At 39.8% G+C, this 18,966-nt stretch overlaps 1 protein-coding gene across 4 annotated transcripts in view; it reads right to left on the bottom strand.

The window, feature by feature from the left end:
• Positions 1 to 18,966, bottom strand: part of FNDC3B (fibronectin type III domain containing 3B) — a 329,942-nt gene that overhangs the window by 233,905 nt on the left and 77,071 nt on the right. For all 4 annotated transcript variants that reach the window (XM_019624326.1, XM_019624327.1, XM_019624328.1 and 1 more), the window contains one exon: positions 2,594 to 2,669. In XM_019624326.1, the coding sequence (XP_019479871.1) occupies positions 2,594 to 2,669 (76 nt within the window). The remainder of the gene's footprint in view (positions 1 to 2,593; positions 2,670 to 18,966) is intronic.

The raw sequence follows: 18,966 nt of genomic DNA on the forward strand, positions 1-18,966 counted from the left end.
TCAAATGAAGGCTTTCAGGGGTGGAGGGTTGAGTGCCTGCCTGTTATACATTAGCAATGGGTCTGGACTCAAGGTTCTTTCCAGTTTCATCCTGTTGCCCCAGCGCATGCCAAGCCCTAGCCAACCACGCAATTCCAGGTCCTAGTCCCTTCCATCCTGTCCTAGTCACTTCAATTAATTGGCCCAGGTACCACTATGCCCCAAACAAAGATAACCATAGTATCTAGGTATTCAGAAGAGAACAAAGAATAGGAAGGCTGGGTAAACCAAAGATAAATGGCTCAACAATTCTGCTTTAATCCAAGGCATTTTTTGAAATCACTGGAAGGGGTGTTAGTGTCACTTATCTCCAAGTATCATCATGAATAAATACAAAGCTCCCATTGTGAACAGAGCAATATCCTTGCAACACTCCCTGCAGAGCAGGCCAGTTACTGACATGGACTCAGGAAAAAAGTAGGGGAGAGGCTAACTAAATGCGCGCGCGCGCGCGCACACACACACACACACACAGCTCAGACACAAAAATTAAAAGCAGGTGGCTTGAAAGACTGGATTTTATCTATGTTCATCTATCAGCAATTTGCCTTTATAGATTCTATTAAGCATGCTCAGTTGTAAAGGGACACAGTCTACCTGCCAATTCAGGAGGCTCCAATGTTACCAAGCCCAAAGTCTCAACTGCTTTCTTACCGAACTGAAACCATCAGCTTCATTCTAATAAGTGAGCAGATTTTTCATCTCGTTTTTCTGGTGTGACTATTTTTTTAAAGATACAGAATGGATTCTGAATTTTATTTGTTGATAATATCCATCTATTAAAGTACTATATGGAGACAGAAAGTTCTCTATCCCTATACTATTTTAAAATATTTATTTCCTCTCCTCTTTAACCTGAAGTTTCTTCATGTGATTTATCAACAAAGACTAGGTTTTGTTTTTAAGTGGTTTAGAACACCACAGATAAATTTCAGGGACACAATGGTCAGAGAAATGCAATCACTAAAAACACTAGCAAAATGGTTAAGTCATTTCAGATTAACTGCAATTAAAACTCATTAGGCTTGACTCTTAGAAAATACATTTATTTCTCAAAAAAATGTTTTTCCTCAAATTTTATTCACATAGGTACAAAAAACAAGTAGTAAGCTTAAAAGCAGCATGCTCTCTTATGCAACGCAATAGAAAAATCAACATTTTCCATGTAGCTCATTATGGAAAACTAAAGGAAAGGCCTTTTTTTCCTCGTTTGTTAACACACTGGGAAGCAAGTCCAGATATTAAAAATAAGCCCTCTGATCAGGTTCCAGTGCAATCAATAATCTGGTATTGAATTCAATTACATGCCAATTTACCATAATCCCAATCACTGCCGAAAACGGCTGTAACAAACAGTGCTCTCCAACACCGCATTGTTCACCAGCTAATATAGGTCTGGATTGATCTTCCTACAGAGAACTCTATATGGATCAGAGAGCCTAAGTTGCTTCTTTCCAAGGTGAACTACAGACAAGAGGCATTGGTATTACACAAACTAAAAACTAACTGAAATGCCTTAGGAGCTGTACACATATAAAGAGCTACACTCAAGAAGCCTCACCTACACCTAGAACTTATTTAGGTGACAAGATTCTGGGCTGCGAGCTGATGCTAGAATAGAATAAGACTTCTGAAGATCTTGGGAGGGAGTGTTTTGCCTATGGGGTGGACATAAATTATTGGGGGTGGAAGATGGGCTGTGGTGGGCCGCTTTCTAAGATGGCCCCCAGTGGTTCCTGTCTGCTGGTATTCACACCTTGTATAATCCTCTTTCTTGAATGGGCTGCACCTAGTATGCCCGATTGTCCTCTAGTTGCTGCTGAGATGAAGCCAGCTGCAGTAATGTAAGCACCCTCATGGAGAGGCCACTTAGCAAGAAACTGAGGAAAGCCACCTGCCAATAGCCTGCAAAAAAAACGAGTCCTGCCAACAAACACTTGAGCGAGCCTTAAAACAGACTGACCCCCAAACATGCCTTACAATGACGGCAACGCTAGCCCACACCTGGATTTCTTGAGAGGTCTAGAGCCATAGGACACAGCTAAGCTATGCTAAAATTATTGACCCACTGAAACTGCAAGATAATAAAAGTTGTTTTAAGCCACTAAAGTTGGAGGTAATCTGTTACTCAGTAATAAATAACAGACACTTACTATAGATTTTATCGCTAAAAGCATCATTTGGATTGTATCACAATATATATTTGAAACTTTAATTTGAAAAAGTACTCGCTGTTCTCAATTGGAGTTTTAGGGTCTTTTAAAATCTCTGCATTTTTCAGGTCTAACAATTTCAGTAATAAATGAAGCCTCTGCAAGCTTTCCTAAGTTAAATTAATTCACTTAAGTCAATAGGATACTAGAGGCATTTAACTTTGTCCCTTACATATCAGAGGCCTACATCAGCATTAAGTATCCCCTATTTGACAGAAAGAAAAAAAACCAAGATCAATTCTACTTCTAGAAAATCACATGCAAACGGAGAAAAACTTTACTTTCTTAAAATACTAAAGGAAAAATCCATTGATTAGAAAGTTTACAAGAAACTGCCTTACCTTGAATGCACTGAAGGGTTCCATCCTCCGCTCTTATTGTAAAAGTCTCACCTGGATTAACTTGAACGAGAATAACCTGCCAAAATAACACATTAATTTCAATTTAATACTAGACCATCTGGGATTTCTCTTCAACAGTTATACTACCTAAATTTATATACTAGACAGGAAGTATGTGGCATAGGATCTTGTATAAACACAAAGCTTAGGATAAAGTCTTAGACCTGTTTCAAATGTGAAGGGAGTAAGTACGTGCATTTAAATTTAGCTAAGTGAGTTCTCCTGCTTATGATGTTACATAACTAAAAAACTCAATTTTAAGATACTCTTTCTTTCCCACAATTCCTTTTGTTCTTTCACTAATTTAGAAACGACGGTTAAAGAAGAAAGAAGACCAGAAACCATACTTATAAAGGAAAATTGCGCAGAGAAATGAGGTTCTGATCTAACACTGTTGCATTCCATCCCTGAGGGTCTCTTACTGGCCTAGGTTATATTATTCTACTGTGTAACAATAGAAAGCAATGTATAAAAAAAAATATTTGGGGTAAAAAAAAGTATCTGTGTATAGGGTCTGGAAATAATCATGAACAGTACAAAATAAATCAATAACATTACAAATAGGCCCCAAACCAAACAAATTTTTAAATCTATTACATAAATGCCAGTGTTTTAGTCATATGAACACAAATATTTAATACTAGAAGACAACTTCCAAAAGACTGGACCAGCCATGGAAATGACAAAGTATGTCCTTTCAAAAGCCTCAGGAGGGTCAGCCGAGTGGCTCAGTTGGTTAAGAGTTTGCTCAAGAGTGTGAGCTCTGAGCAACAGGGTTGCCGGTTTGATTCCCGGCCTGAGCTGAGCTGCCAACAGGTGGCAGGATGGCTCAGTTAAAAAAAATAAAAAATAAAGCCTCAGGATTTTAGTTCTAATCTAATTTAGTTCCTTTAGATACAAAAAAAAAAAAAAACATGGGGGTGCGGGAGGGATCACTCATTTATATCTAAATACAAATTAAAAACGTAATCCAAGCTTAAAAACTGTAGTCAAAAAATCAACGTGTGCAAGGTTAACACTATTAATTACTGTGTGTTTCTAGAAATTGGAAAGATGTCAGTGTCTTTCATCTTACAGGTCTTGGAGCAAGCGCTGCTCCCTCCCTGCCATGAAACCATCAACACACTGTTCCCCGTGTCTGTAATGCTCTTCCTGTACTCCTCCACCTCTGCCCGCTGTCCACCTTCCTCTTTCCCCAACCAGCTAAAGCCCATTCATCCTTGTCAGCGTAAGAAACTGCATGACTCTCAGAACAGGCCAGGTCCCCAACTATATGTTCTCAAAAACACAAAACAAACCAAACAAAACAAAACAAAACAACCCCAACCCTCTACTTCTCCTTCCTAGAATTACAATTGCAATTAATTAAGCAATTATTTTAGTGTCTGTCTTTCCTTCTTTAATCCAGGCTCCATAAATACAAAATCTGGAGGTCCTCAAAACTGTGCCTGGCATAGGCATGCTCGCTAACTATTTTTACTGAGCTGTAAAACTGAAAAACCATTGCAAACAATTATTTTAACTTAGAAATTAAGCTTTCTTAACATGTAATTTAAAAGTCAATTTTATGTACTGTATGTACAATAATTTATCTGTTTTGTAAATTTGAGATCAAAACCATCTCATCTTTAGAAATGAAACCTTTAATATTCATGTATTTTGCTTCGTCTATAAATCACCACAGAAGACACTGCTAGAACATTAAAAAATTTTTAAATCAGAAAATAAATTAACTGGAGAAAACAGGATCATTCAGCAAAAAGCAGTCCAAGCTTCACTCCTGATGCTTCTCATTATCTTGAAATATAACAGTTATTTCAAGGCAATCTAGTTTTCCTGAACAGTAACTGCGTCGATAATCTTTCAGTCTCAAGTATTCAAAATTCTCACCAATGTAAATACATTGCACCATTTTAAGAACTCAAAAGGATATCCCTTGATATCTACAAGTGATTAAAACATTTCAATTTCTTCAAACTGAGCTTTTAAACTCATTCCCAACATGAAAATTGTTTTAACTTTATTTTTACATAAACACAGACTCTAACTCGACTACAATTGAATAAAACAATACTCCAGTAAAGAAAATTACCCATGTCATTTTTTTTTAAGTCCTTAGGCCAATTCTAACAACCATCTACTTTTGTGTTTATACCTCTAGGTATAGGCCTGTAATATACTCCTGTAGAATTAATTAGTTGGAAAAAAAAATTCATTGGCCTCCAAGACTATGTCCCAGATATTCTTTGACAATACCAAATTCATATGCCCTCTTCCTCCACAGTCATAATTGTCAGACGAGTCCTGAATGCTGCTTCTGAAAGTACAATTCACAGTATTATGGAAAAAGTCCCAGGCAAGAAAAGGGATTTCTGAATTGGCATATGCGCCCGATTCTGTCACGTTATCTGCTTATCATATTGCATGAAAAGTGTCTGTAACGGTTCTTAGTGGACGCTGACACCAGGCCACAATTCAAAGAATGGCCCAGAGGCATCCAGCCACCAAAAGCCAATTGATGCCTTCCCCTCTCTGCTTCCACTGAAGCCAACTCCCAACCCCCATTCCGCTTCTTCAGGGAGAAAGATGATAGGTAAAGGGCTTTTAAGCATCCTGCTAAAATACCTCTCTTCAAATGTTTAGTTCCTGTAATTTTCCCTGCTGCTGGGTTGCTATGGCAACTAGATTTTGATCTACTGAGTTACCTCAGAAACCAGGCAAATCTCCTGTGTCCCAATATCAATTTTTCTTAGTAAGAGCCAAAGTCATTATTTGAGCAAACCGTATTCATCCTGGCACCAACCTATTTTAAATGAAAGCATTTTATTTTACTGAGGCAGAATGACCACCTTGCTGTTTTCCCTGTCAATAAAGGAGAGATAAAAATAAAGTTTTGACACACAGCAGCCCTATGGTCTGTCCCTGACAATAGACATGAATGAGAAGGCGGCAGCGGCCTTGCATCACGCAGCCCTGAGGAGCATGAGTCACACCCTGGCAGGCTCCCTGGCACTTAACCTTTTGTGTCATACAAGTCAGTCAGTCTCAAGTCTCTCTCTCTCTCTCTCTCTCTCTCTGCCCCCTTCTCTTCCTCCCGCCCTCCTTCCTTCTCCAGCCACAACGCAGACATGACTGTTACAAGTTCTCTTAAATACAGAATGTGAAGCATAACCTCACCATCCAAACCTCATCATTTTTTGTCCACTCACTAAGCATTTCCTGCTTTTTCCAAAGTCAGCAGTAAAACAATTCATGCATTCTGTCACAGTAAAAAAGACTAAGATTTTAACCATGGATAGATTTTTTTTTTTTTTGTCCCCAGAGATGTTAAAATAGAACCATGTTAACCAAACCATAAGAGCATACTCCAGGCTACTGTTGCGTCATCAGATCTGTCTCAGATCTCTTAGTGCTACATAAACCAAGCAGCCCCGGACAACCAAAGGCAGCTTATCAAGGCTTTACGAAAAATAAGTGACTATTCTTCCAAAGTCTAAAGAAACAATAAAATAAGAAATAGAATACAGTTGAGCAAAAGGCTAAACACAGCATCCTAGGAAAGCTTTACCCAACAAGACAACTGAAAATGTGTAACAGATCTTTCCTTAAGTCTAAGGGCGGCCGGTTAGCTCATAACACCAAGGTTGCAGGTTCAATTCCAACATGGGCCAAGGAGCTGCGCCCTCCACAACTAGAGAGAAGAGAGCTACCTGACGTGGAGCTGATGGGTCCTGGAAAAACACACTGTTCCCCAATAAAATTTCTAAAAAAACATGTAAGTCTAAATCTGTTTTTTACTCATTAAACAAGGAAAACAGAAAACTACTTACTCTTGCAATTTAAATTTGGGGTGGCTGATTCATCAGAAGATCAATAGTATCTAAGACTACTCCTGCAGGCAAATTCCTAATGCATGCCTCAAATAAAAAAATTACCAGCCGCCTGACTAAACAATCACTGCCGCGTAAGTGTCCATCGCAGAAGCTTCTGATGGGAGACCAACAGTGCTGACTGACCAAGGATGAAATGTTACAGTCATAGCATTCTTAAACGTTAAATCCAATACCCAGACAATGGAGATATGAACTGTGCTGGGAGAAGAGATTCCATTTCACTTTTGGAGCTTTTTTCCACTTGCCACACTCAGTGAGGTCTTACTACTAGCTGTTTCATGGATAAACGGACACTTCTCACTTGGAGTCAGCATTTGATCATCCAACAGACATCTTTAGAGGAAAAAATGAAACATCCTGAAAGATGCGGAATAGCCCATGTAAGGACTGATTCTATCCAGGAATATAATATCTAATAATTTTTAAAAAGTGACCTGTGACTACAAAAGAGGAACAGTTAACACCTTTCTTCTCCTCCCTCTCTCCCTCCCTCTCTTTCTCTCTCTGTTCTCAAACTCCAGAGAAATCCTGGAGAGCTCAACTCAGGGCCTGGAGGACCCAAACCATCCAACAATACACACCTTTAATACCCTGGTCTCTTATCCACAGGCCACAGCTGGCCTCAAACAAACTGAAAAGTATGCATCATTTGTTTTCTGAGTCTCTTTTTCTCAAAATCAGGAAAAAGGAGAGCTGCAAATGATCAATAATTATCTTTGTGGTAATGACATACACAAAGACAATGTCCCAAGATTTAAAATGTGAGCAGGTAAAATAGAAAGGTAGTGGAAGATGATGGGAAAATACTGATTGCCTCACCTGTCCTACTTGAAGCCTGAATGCAAAACGGGCAAGAAAAGAACATACAAGACCAGGGAGCCTCCAAGAATGCTTACACACTGAGTCAAGGCACAAGGACACGCGTGGTATGTAAAACTCTTCCTTGGTCAATACCACTAATAGGGTAAATTGGTTGTTTTGTTTCTTCCTGGGCTTTAGGAATCATTCAATTTAAAGCAAGGAGCAAGAATACTCCAATGCTCCAAAATTTTTCATACTCTGACTCCCTCAAAGGATGGAAGGTTGAAAAGTTGTCCCCCTCAACAGACCATTTCATCTCTCTCAAATTAAGACAGTATGATGCAGGCTACTTATCACCTCCTTTAACAGCTGTTTTTTTTCTATAATGATAATATAAATAGCTATTAATTACTGAACCTGTAGGGTCTGCCAGGAAGGTATTACTAATCAGATTTCACAGATGGGAAAACTGAGGTTTAGAGAGGCTAAGTAACTTGAGGTAGCACTGGACTCCAGCCTTGTCTGACCAAAATGCATGCTCTTTTACCAGAGAGCTCACCGCCTTTGATAGGCGTGGGATTTGCAGAACCAATTCTCTATGGAGATACTTTAATAAATAACTATAAGGAGAGAACCTACTTATCTCAGTCAAAGGTTGTCCCCCTAAGACTGGGGACAAGTTCTCTTCTAGGAAATCTACGCTTACTCCCTGAGCCAGAGCGCCTAACCCCACTATGCCCTCAAACCCCCACTACAGTAAGGAATCCCTTAACTAACAACAAAAACTTGTTTTTATATTGGGCAGAATTTATTCTCATAAAGTCTTTGTCAAGCTCTCGAATTCCCTTAGAATCCTAAGATGAAGCAACGAGCTAACCACTCGATTATCACAATCACTAGATACCATTTCTCATGGCCCAACAGTCAACATAAGAAAAATAAAATATGACTCCTGGGAAGATTGCATCTTAAGTTTCTATGCTTCCCAAAAGTCACCTGTCATTAACAAGCAGGACTGAAATGGATTAATAGGTAGCCAAGGCAAAAAAAAATTAGGTGAACCAAGGATGACAGTTTAATGCACTGAAATTATACCAGCATTTGCTGAAAATATGTACAGTCAAAAGAGTTCAGTAACTTCATTTCATGAAATAAGTATCCTTAGAAGAATTACTACTATATATCTCAGTCTTAATTCAGAAAATCTTAGAAAGTGCCCAGAATGGTTCAGGCATTCCCATAGACACTGGGAATAGAGCCTTAGATAATACAAAGCTCTGCCCACCTCAAGCTGATACATGGCACTTGCATGTGATGTGGGGAGGGGAGACTGGAGGGGGGAGCATCTGAGCAAAAATAAAACATTTACAGATATTGGTAAGGGTTTTAAAGAAAATACAATGGCAGCTTGTAAAAGTTGTACATTTCTACTCCCCCTAATTGTATACTGCCTTGAATAAAGAGATTCTATTACAAAAAGAGCTGCTGTTTGCTGAGAATAAAAATATAGCATTAACTTAAATGGAAAAAATGCAAAATATAATATAGATGGCCAAAACTAGGCTTAAAGCCTTCTTTTAAGAGAACCACAAATGCCAGAGTCTCAAGTTTCAACTACAGGACTTTCAAGATAAAAACCAAGAACATAAAAGACCAAAATTCCACGTAAGCTTAAAGTGTAGTTTTTCCCTAAGAGTAACAGCTACCAAATATTCTTATGCATTTGGAGCACTGTTATGTTTTTTTGTAATCCTTTTTTTTTTTTCATTTTATTATTTTTTTCATTTCAGAGTTGAGTACCAAAAATACAACTCTTCTTCCTTTAGCTGAAAATTTGTTCACTGAGAACAAAATTTAGTACCGTTTCGGAATGGATCCTTGTCAAAAATGTCCACCAAGTGAGACAGAAGCCCTTTCTACCCCTCAATTCCAACCATGTTCACCATGTCTCCAGGTTGGGCTTTGGCCACACTGATGGACAATCAGCAGCTCGCACCACTTTCCCCCTAATCAGCCCTCCCCTGAATGTGCTTTGCCTAGTGAATCTTGAATGTCTCCCTCCATTTGATTGGCTGAGACCGAGCAATATGATCCACGTGGATGTGATAATGTCACACACCTCTGGAAAGCTATACACTGAACCTAAACAAACAACTCTACTGTTGGAATCTCAAAGCCAGTCAAGAAACATATTTAACTGCCTAATCCCAATACTGTACTATTTTTAAGACTCATTTCAATGTTGGCCACCTCATTCATTTAACACTATTCTACCCCCTAAGACACAATCAATAAATATGCGTCCAAGAAGAACGTTCTCAGCCTTATAACTGACAAAGTCAGTTCCCAGTATTTTCCCATTAAATAGTTAATGATTCTAATTACTATACTTTCTTATTTGCTAAAAATTAACACTACTATTGCCTGATATTTTGTACTCACCAACATTAAATCAGTGTTGAATACAAATATGTAATATTCTAGGGTTCTGGAAGTATTTTGCAGCAGAGATAAAGATTTCTCACTGCATAGTATATTATCTTTTATTCAGGTCTTAACTCTGGGTTGATTATCAAACTTATTTAAGTCAACACTAAATGCAACTATTGAAACCTTGATTATTCAACAAACATTTGCTGAGTGCTCTGTGCCATTTTATTAAGCACTGGTAATTCTAAGACGAGAAAGGTCTCATGTGTATTGGTGCAAGAGTAGAAAATACAATTACCTGTAATAAAAGATGATTATTTACTATTAAGTGGTATGGAAACTGAAGATACCACAGAGAAATCAGGAGCAGTTACAGTTGAGAGTAACATTTAAAGGGGTGGTGGGAGACTGCGATTAAATAAGCAAAATAACAATTACACAAGCAAATGCATGGGGGCCTGAACAGTGTAATGTGGTTAGAATTCCCATGTGGCTATAACGGCATATGTATGTAACAGAAGGGTAAAGGGGAGACAGCAAAGGCAGGCCAGGACCATCTCCAAAAAGCCTCTGTCTGCCCCACTTAAAAGGCTGGACTTTCTCCTGTGAGCAGAATTTTCCAGGAGGAAAGAGACTGGCATTATTAGGTAACTCTGAGAGCAGTGAGAAACTCAAACTGAAATGGGAGACACTGGACACATGGAGACCAGTGAAGATGTAATGAAATATCCACCTATGACATTAATTCAGGGATGATATTTTTCAAAGTAAGAGTTTTCAAAAACAACTGATGGTTTAACCTTTAAGTGTGGCTATCCAGGTCGCAGGGATTGCTACCAACAAGCTCTGTTCCACCCCTCTGCCAACATTGAAGTTTCTCAGGTGTAGTAACGTGTATGGCTCTCCAAGCCATAACCGCTTAATTTTTTTTCCAGCACTCTAATTCTGATATCTAACTGTGATTCCGCCATTTCCATTTCCACCACTGCTGTCATTGATAGGCGTCCACAATGCTTCCCTCTCTTGTGCCTCCTCCTCCTCCTAGATTTTTCGTCCCTTATTTCTCTAAAAAGCCAACTCCAAGAGCATTCAGGAGCCAACCTAGCACTCCTTTCCTTTCCTTCTAGTCAACTCACCAAACAGGCACAGTGGATTATGCTGTCTACCTACTACAGTTTTGGTTGCTGACCAAAATGAAAAGGAGGACTAGTAGGATCAATAGGATTAATAGGAAACAAATGTATTTATGAGTCAAAAGAGAATCACTACCTATTTTCAAGGGTCTAAAGTTAATCATATTCCCAAAACATCTACTTTCTGATTCTTACCTAATTCCATTTTAAATAAGTTAATTCATTTTTTATATCTTGAAGTTATAGTTTGCCTTTTTCTCGTAACACACACACACACACACACACACACACACACACACACACACACACACACACACAAAATGCTTTAAAAAATAAGGACCCAGAAATGTAGACAAGAAAAAAAAACATGCCAGCCACAACTCAATCATTTAAAAAAAAAAATCTTAAGTACTTTTAAGATTAAAAAAAAAAAGTCCATAATAACACATATATCCTCTACATGTTTAAGTGTCTTTTTCCTGTCATAATATATGTTGAGGTAAACTTAGATGGAGTTCAGTTCAGCATTGTCTTCTAAGTAACATTGCAGTATGTAAACATTGAGTCGTTAAGTCACTCTCTGCTCATCTCATTTTAGTTTCAATACATTTTTTAACTAATTGTTTAAAAATCTGCTGACACCCAAGAGACAGTGAGAGGAGTGAATCCAACAACATCACAGATGAGTCCCACCTCTGCTGGGCAGGACACCTCACCTTTCTAACCCCATTTTCCCTCACCTGAAAAAGGAGAGAATATCTACCTCATACGTGTGCTTAAGAAATAGTGCAGGGCCAGCCAAGTGGCATGTTTGTTAAGAGTTGGCTTGGGAGTGTGAGCTCTGAGCAGCAGGACCCCGGTTTGGATCCCACATGGGCCAGTGACGCTGTGCCCTCTAAAGCTAAGATGGTGAACAACAGCTCGACCTGGAGCTGGGCTGCCATGAGTCCTCAGCGACGGTGTACGCTGCAGTGGGGTCCGCAGTGGGCTGCCATAAGCTACAGTGAGTGGCTGGCAGCCAGTGTGAGTGGCCGGCAGCTGTTGTGAGCAGCTATGAGCCGCCATGATCGGCCGTCCAGTGGCCGACGACCGATCTGCCTCGGTCGCAGAGCGCAATGATCATACCAACATGGGCCACTGAAGCGATATCCTCAACAACTACACTGAAGAACTAAAGGACAGCAACTTGTCTGTTCCCCTTCCCTGATTCCCCAACGCTGTTTCCTCCCCCCAGTTCCTCAATAAAATCTTTTAAAAAAAAGAAAAATAATAGTTCAGCCTTAGTGCAGCCCTGCCACAAGGCTTTACACATAATATGTGCTCAATAAATACCTTTTATTAATACTTCTTTTTCTTCAAATTTCTACCAGTGGCAAATCCCTCAGTAAATAAAATTGTGTCCTCTGATAAGGGAGCATGTATAAAAAGAAAAATTTATTGAATCTGCCATGTTCCATGTTCTCAATAAAACCTAAAACCAGCCAATTCTTACCTCTGACCAGATTTTCTGTTTGGTAAACACTCTGGCTTTCCTTAAAGGCTCCTGTCCCAACTCATTCACATTCCAGGGTCTGTTCGGCTTCCGTGGATCCCGGCAACAACAGTGAGTTTGGAATTCATTCACAAAAGTTCTGAAATCTAAGCCCTTTACCTCCACAAAATGGTTTGAATTACTTGGAAACAATTCTAATTAAGATTACCATAATGAAAGTCAGCAATAAAAACTAATAAAATAACACCACAGTGTGTGAAAATTTCCTATGTAATGGTGCTCAAAACTCCAGGAGAGGACCCTTTTCTTTGAGAAGCTGCCTTCTCAAAGCACGTAGGAAAAATTAAACTCAGCCAGATTCTCTGAGGAGCAAACACTTAAGCAACTAGTTTTGAGAGGCTATCCAACATACAATCCAGGAAAACAGAATTAGACAGCTGGATACTTAAGACCATTAAAAAGTTTAAAGAAAATGTTCAGATTTAGGATTTCAAGGAAAACAGACGGAAAACACTCTTAAAAATGTAATGCTTTAAGGCTTTCCTTTCTAGAGTTGAGTACTAGTGCTTTGCAAGCAGCTGCTGGAATGCCCGGTACATTTATACTCTCAGCCTTGGAAGAATAACATCCCTGAGTGTATACACACACCGACTTGTACAAATGAACAGATTATTCCAATTCTTCCCTCATTCTGCACCAAGTCCAAAGTCAGGACTGACACTAGTCTCTACAGACAACGAAGGAAAAATGTGACAAAGATTTTCCAGCCAGTCCCCTCCCTCCTCCTCACACGCCCTCAGCACACACAAGCACACAGCCGATTCTGTGCACGTCTCTCATTCGGGCCCGTTTATGCACCATGACATCAGTGCGGCATAATGAGCCAAGTTTAAACTCCATCTGGGACAAATAATGTCCAGGCACACTGTGACTTCTTTTGTTTATATACACTGACTAAATATGTCTTGGTGGTAAATGAACTAACTTTTAAGATTTATTTCTCAAGGCCTCCAAAACAATATTCTGTACCCCTGAAGCAACTCCCTGCGTCCAGTTCTCTTTCCAAGGCTGTGCATAAGTGATTTTTAACAGAACACTTGATTTTGAAACATATAATTAACATCGTGAGGAGAGAGTCAAAGTCCAAGAAGGCCTTCATCAATCTAAAAAATAAAAAAAAAAATAAAAAAGGATGGGGGGTAGACTAGCAAATGGGTGCGGCATCATGGCTCATGGTACAAATACTGCATGACACAATTCTGTATCCCCCTGAGAACAGGAGTGCACAAAGGTGAGAGATTTAAGAAATGCCCATCCAGCTAAGTGGCCATTTTCTTTCTCTTTGAAAGATAAACTTAGATTTTTTTTTTTTAATTCTGGCATTACTTAAGAGGAATAATTATAAATTCAGAATGAAAAACAAACAATTTAATAGGTTCAAGTCTTACAAGTTTTTAGATTTCTTAAGACACAGAAACTGTGCCTCTGCGGTGATGTAATTTTTGAATGGAAATGAAAGGCAGGGTTTGGGAGGAAAAGAAGGCAGACAAAATGGCCCTCTTCTAGCTCCCAGGGTGAGTCTCCCAGGAAGGAGGACCGCCTGCTCCCCTTCTCTGGTCACCACCATCTCTCAGCAGCTGCGGACCCCAGAGGGAACTGCTGCCCTGCTGCTAATCTCGAGGACAGAACCATTCCCTAAGGAAAGGATGGGAGCAGCTTCAGAGAGCTGGGCCTCCAGTGACTTCACTCCCGACTCCTCCTTCAAACTCAACCGGTGCCTCCAGGTCTCAGGACACGACCACTGCTGCTTGGTCTGCAATTCTCAAAAGTTCCAGAGTCAGAATCAGTGCCCGCTTCCAGAAATGATGTGAAGCTCATGGAAGAACTTCACCATTTACTATGTGCAAAACCGAGTCCCTCGTCTCTCCAGGCTGCTTATTTCAAGACAACAGATATGCCCAACCCAAGCAACTCCACCCTTCCTGGAAGGTAGGATGTAAGTGGACTGAAATCCCAGGGCTGTGATCTGCCAGCTGCAAGTACTTAACCTTTCTCGTCTCCGGTTCTGTCTGTAAAAATGATCACCACCTTATAGGGTGTATGATTGCCAGATGAAATGATGTGCCTAAGTGCTTAGCACCATTCGTAGCACCTCATATGCCCTCAAAGTTCCTACTAGTTCCCTCCACCACAGAGGGAACCAAGAAATCAAAATATCAAATAGAAGCCATTTTTTCCAACAACTCAATTTACTGCCCACAAATAACCACTCAACTAAACATTGAGACTAAAAGCCTTCTGGTGATCAGCAAGATTACCAAGTAATATTTAAGTTCAAGATTAATGCCAACGATTTAGTTAAGACACTTGGGGGGCCATCTGAGTGGCTCACTTGGTTAAGAGTTTGCTTAAGAGCATGAGCTATGAGCAACAGGGCCTCCGGTTCAATTCCCACATGTGCCAGTGACGCTGTGCCTGAGCTGAGCTGCTGCTAAGCTGCCAACAGGTGGCAGGATGGCTCAGCTAGTGAGAGCATGTGCTCCTAACAAGACTGCCTGTTCGATGGTGGGTTACCCCACCCCTGCAACTAAGACTGACCTTGGCACCTTGAGCTGAGCTGCCGCCAGATGGCTCAGTGGATAGAGCATGCACTCTTAATAAGGCTGACGGTTCAACTCCCACATGGGATGGTGGCTACGCCCACCCGAAACCAAGGTTGAACAAAGTACCTTGAGCTTAGAGGCCACGAGCTGCCAACGGGCAAGCCAGATGGCGACTGGCGCCCTCCACAACGAAGACTGAAGAACAACAACTTGGCTGGTCCCCTTCCCCAACTCCCCAACACTGTTCCCCTCCTCCAATTCCCCAATTTAAAAAAAAAAACAGACACTTGGAATTCTTTCCTTTTTTAATTAAATTTATTGGATAACATTAGTTAATAACATTATATAAGTTTCAAGTGTATGATTCTATACTATATCACCTGTACATTGCGTTACATGTTCACCACCCAAAGTCTAGTCCCCTCCATCACCAAACAGTATTTAACCCCCTTTACCTTTTTCTGCCTCCCCCCACACTCACCCTCTGGTAACCACCATTCTGTTTTCTGTCTATAAGTTTGTTTTGTTTGGTTGGTTTGGGTTTTTTTTTTTTGAATTGTTTCACTGTTGAACATCTAACCTTTAATGTATTTTTACAGTGCTAAGACCCTGAAATATCTGGAAGAGTCAACCTTACAGAATCTTGTATCCTATACTCCCCCTTGGTTTTAGAATAATTGTTAGAAAATGAATGCTGCCACCCTCCAAAGGAGTACACACCTGGGGTGATGCCCACCTTCAAATCTCCTTAATGGGGGCTCTTTAAAGTTCCAAGGCAGCTTGAAGTAGCACCGTGTAGGCAGGCAGTCAATAAAAAGTGAGAAAATTCTCAGTGCCTGACCATCAGGTATACCACTTTAAAAGCAAGAAAACGGATACTCTCAGAAGTAAACTGGATGTGAACACCAATCTAATAAAGGATAATGTCCTCTATCATCCAACTCCACCCTCAACTGATTCCCAAGGTCTTTGAAACAGGTATTATTCACAGAAAGGTCTGATTTCCCATCACAACTATTGGAAGAAAAGTATGGATGCCATTCCTTTGTAACTTGAATTAGTATTTTATATTACATTTTTATTTTCAGTCATAACTCCAGTCACCAACTAAATTATAAAGCCATTCTATAAGGATGCTTTTTATATGGCCTTTTTTTTTTTGCCAAGGTGATGAGAATTAAGATGGTCTTAAATAGACCCATTCTGTCAATGCAAAAAAAAATTTAAATGGTGAAATCAGAAAATATGAATGAGGGGCGACCGGATGGCTCAGTTGGTTAGAGTGCGTGCTCTTAACAACAAGGTTGACAGTTCGACTCCCGCATGGGATGGTGAGCTGTGCTCTCCCCTCCTCCACCGCCACAACTGGACTGAAAGCAGCAACTGGACTTGGAGCTGAGCTGTGCCCTCCACAGCTAAGATTCAAGGATGACAACTACTTGACTTGGAGCTGATGGATCCTGGAAAAAACACACTGTACCCCAATAAAGTTTAAAAAAAAAAAAGAAAATATGAATGAGCTGCATAACTCTGGCCAATTTAGCTACCAAACAACATCACTTAACCAAAACACATGCTTCAGTGTGTCGTGGTTTCCCCATGAACTACAATGAAAACTCAACATTCCAACATAAAGGCCAAAGAACTTCTTTCTGAGGCAGTAACATGTTTTAGTGCTGAATTTTTCTTCACAAAAATTGACTGCCATTTTTTGAAAATAATAGGAATGGAACTCTACTGACAGCTTTACTGATATAAACTCTAGTCAACCTGCCCCCAAAACTAGACCTCTGGCTCTCTGCTGTCTCCACTTAATGGCCCGATTATTTGCAAAGCAGAAACCCTTGTAATTTTCAAAATGCAGACTGCCCGTTTTTTCCAAACACACATCTACTATCCTGCAAGGAGCAAGGAATGGGCAATAAAGAGTGGATCTAGGAGAGGCAGGGTCAATTTAATTATTCTGCTTACCGAGCGTGCTACCCACACCTGCTACCCATAAAACACATTCCCTCTCAGCACTAATCTGATCTGATGGTCACCTGTTGAGGACAAAGGCCCAGGGCTAAGAAGCCATACCAGTGTAGGCATCAACACTAAAGTGATATCTGAATTCTGTTTCTTCTGGAGGCCCACCATAGTCCAGCTTCAATTTGTTTTAACAGTAGAGCTGACCAAAAATTAACTAAGAGGCACCTAATTTTGGCCAATCCCAATTTAAATAAAGAAACTAACCTGCAAGTTGCGAAACCCAAAACTACCTAGATACAATACTGGGGCGCTTCAACAATTGGCTCCTTGGGAGGTTCTTGATTTTTTTGCAACTACATCTGGAACTTAAGAGATTAAGTTACTAATTTTATGCACTTTGGTCACTATTGTCATGTTTGGAGTATAATGTATATAATTTATGTAGACATATCTTTAAGTCAATCATTTGAACAAAAAGGAGAAGAGTCTGCCTACATGAAACCAATTATGTGCAAACATATGTCTTAATACATTCTGAATGGACAAAATGTCCCGTTTTTTTCTTCCTCTGTGTGTGTATGTATTTTTTTATGGCGTTATGAGATACCGCAATGGCTGTCACATCACATTCAACATGACAAATACAGATTTTCAAAAAAAAAAAAAAAAAAAGAAAGAAAAGAAATTAGAGGTTAGAAATCTACCACATTTATTTTATTCAAAGAGAAAAGATAGAAATGATTTAAATAAAAATGCCTCCTCCAGGTAATACCAGGAAAAGATTACTTTTAAAAAAGTCTATTTCAGTAGGTACTTAGAAGAATCAATTCTTGGAAACCTTAAAAAAGATTATAAACACAAGTACGGGTATGCATTTCTACCCCTGGAACAGTGATACCTTGCATCTGTGTTTAACGTCCCCTAACTAGTCTATAAACATAAAACCAAGGTGCCTGGTGTTCCTTCTGCCCTGACTGTGCTCTGATAGGTTGCTCCATGTGGCAATGTTTGGGGACTCAAATGCAGTTCACTGAAAAGCAGAGGCCAAAAAAAACAATACGTGGGTCCTAACTTGTAAGACGTATTAACTGACACCCTTCTGTAAAGCCATGTGGACCAGAGCCCACACTCGCTCATTTTACAAATCATAAAGAAAGTAGAAAACTAAGAGGCTTAAACTCACTTAATCAGCGTTGATACACAATGAGTATGCCAGGAAAATCTTAAATATTTTTCTTATATGTAAAACACAATAGGCATGAGCACAAGATGCTATTTAACAGGTTAAAAAGTTAACAATTTTCCACGTTCCAAACTCAGATGACCATGGAGCCGAGGCAAGTTGGAAAACTGAGTGACAAGGACAGAGCGGGGACTGAGGGTGCCATTCCCCAACCAAGGTGGGCAGCTGCTATTAATACTTTTCACCAGTCAACTGTTACCAAATGGGAAGACCAACCCCATGTTCATCAGATCTCCCAGGTTTTCCTGATAAACAGAAAGATCCTGGATTTTATGTAAATCTTCCAATTTTTAAATATTGGCACATAATTTATCTTTTTAACTATAAAGGTTTAAAAAAAATGCCTTATGAAATGTAACGAATAGACAGTTCTCAAGTTTAGATGAATTAGATCTGATCATTTCATGCATTCTTCACCCATTCTGAAGGACTGTCCGGCACAGTGTGAACAAGAGACAATGGCCCTGCTCTCCCCCAGTTCACAGTGCACCCAGGTGAACAGTGCACTAAGTTGAAAACAACCATAATGTTTAACTGCCATAGAGTTTAACACTGCCATTACTCTGCAGTGCAACCTTGCCACGCCAGTGTTTTTCCTTAATCCTCTCCTTTTCTGAAGGCAGCTCAGTTTCTACCATTTGAAGGATACTGACTGCATCTTGTACTTTATTATTATTGCCTTTGGCTAATTAAATTCTGAACTGTCTCTCAACCTAGACAGCTCTGAGCTGTCATAATTATATGGCA

This window comes from Hipposideros armiger, unplaced genomic scaffold, assembly GCF_001890085.2.
Source record: "Hipposideros armiger isolate ML-2016 unplaced genomic scaffold, ASM189008v1 scaffold_584, whole genome shotgun sequence".
Lineage (NCBI taxonomy): Eukaryota > Metazoa > Chordata > Mammalia > Chiroptera > Hipposideridae > Hipposideros > Hipposideros armiger.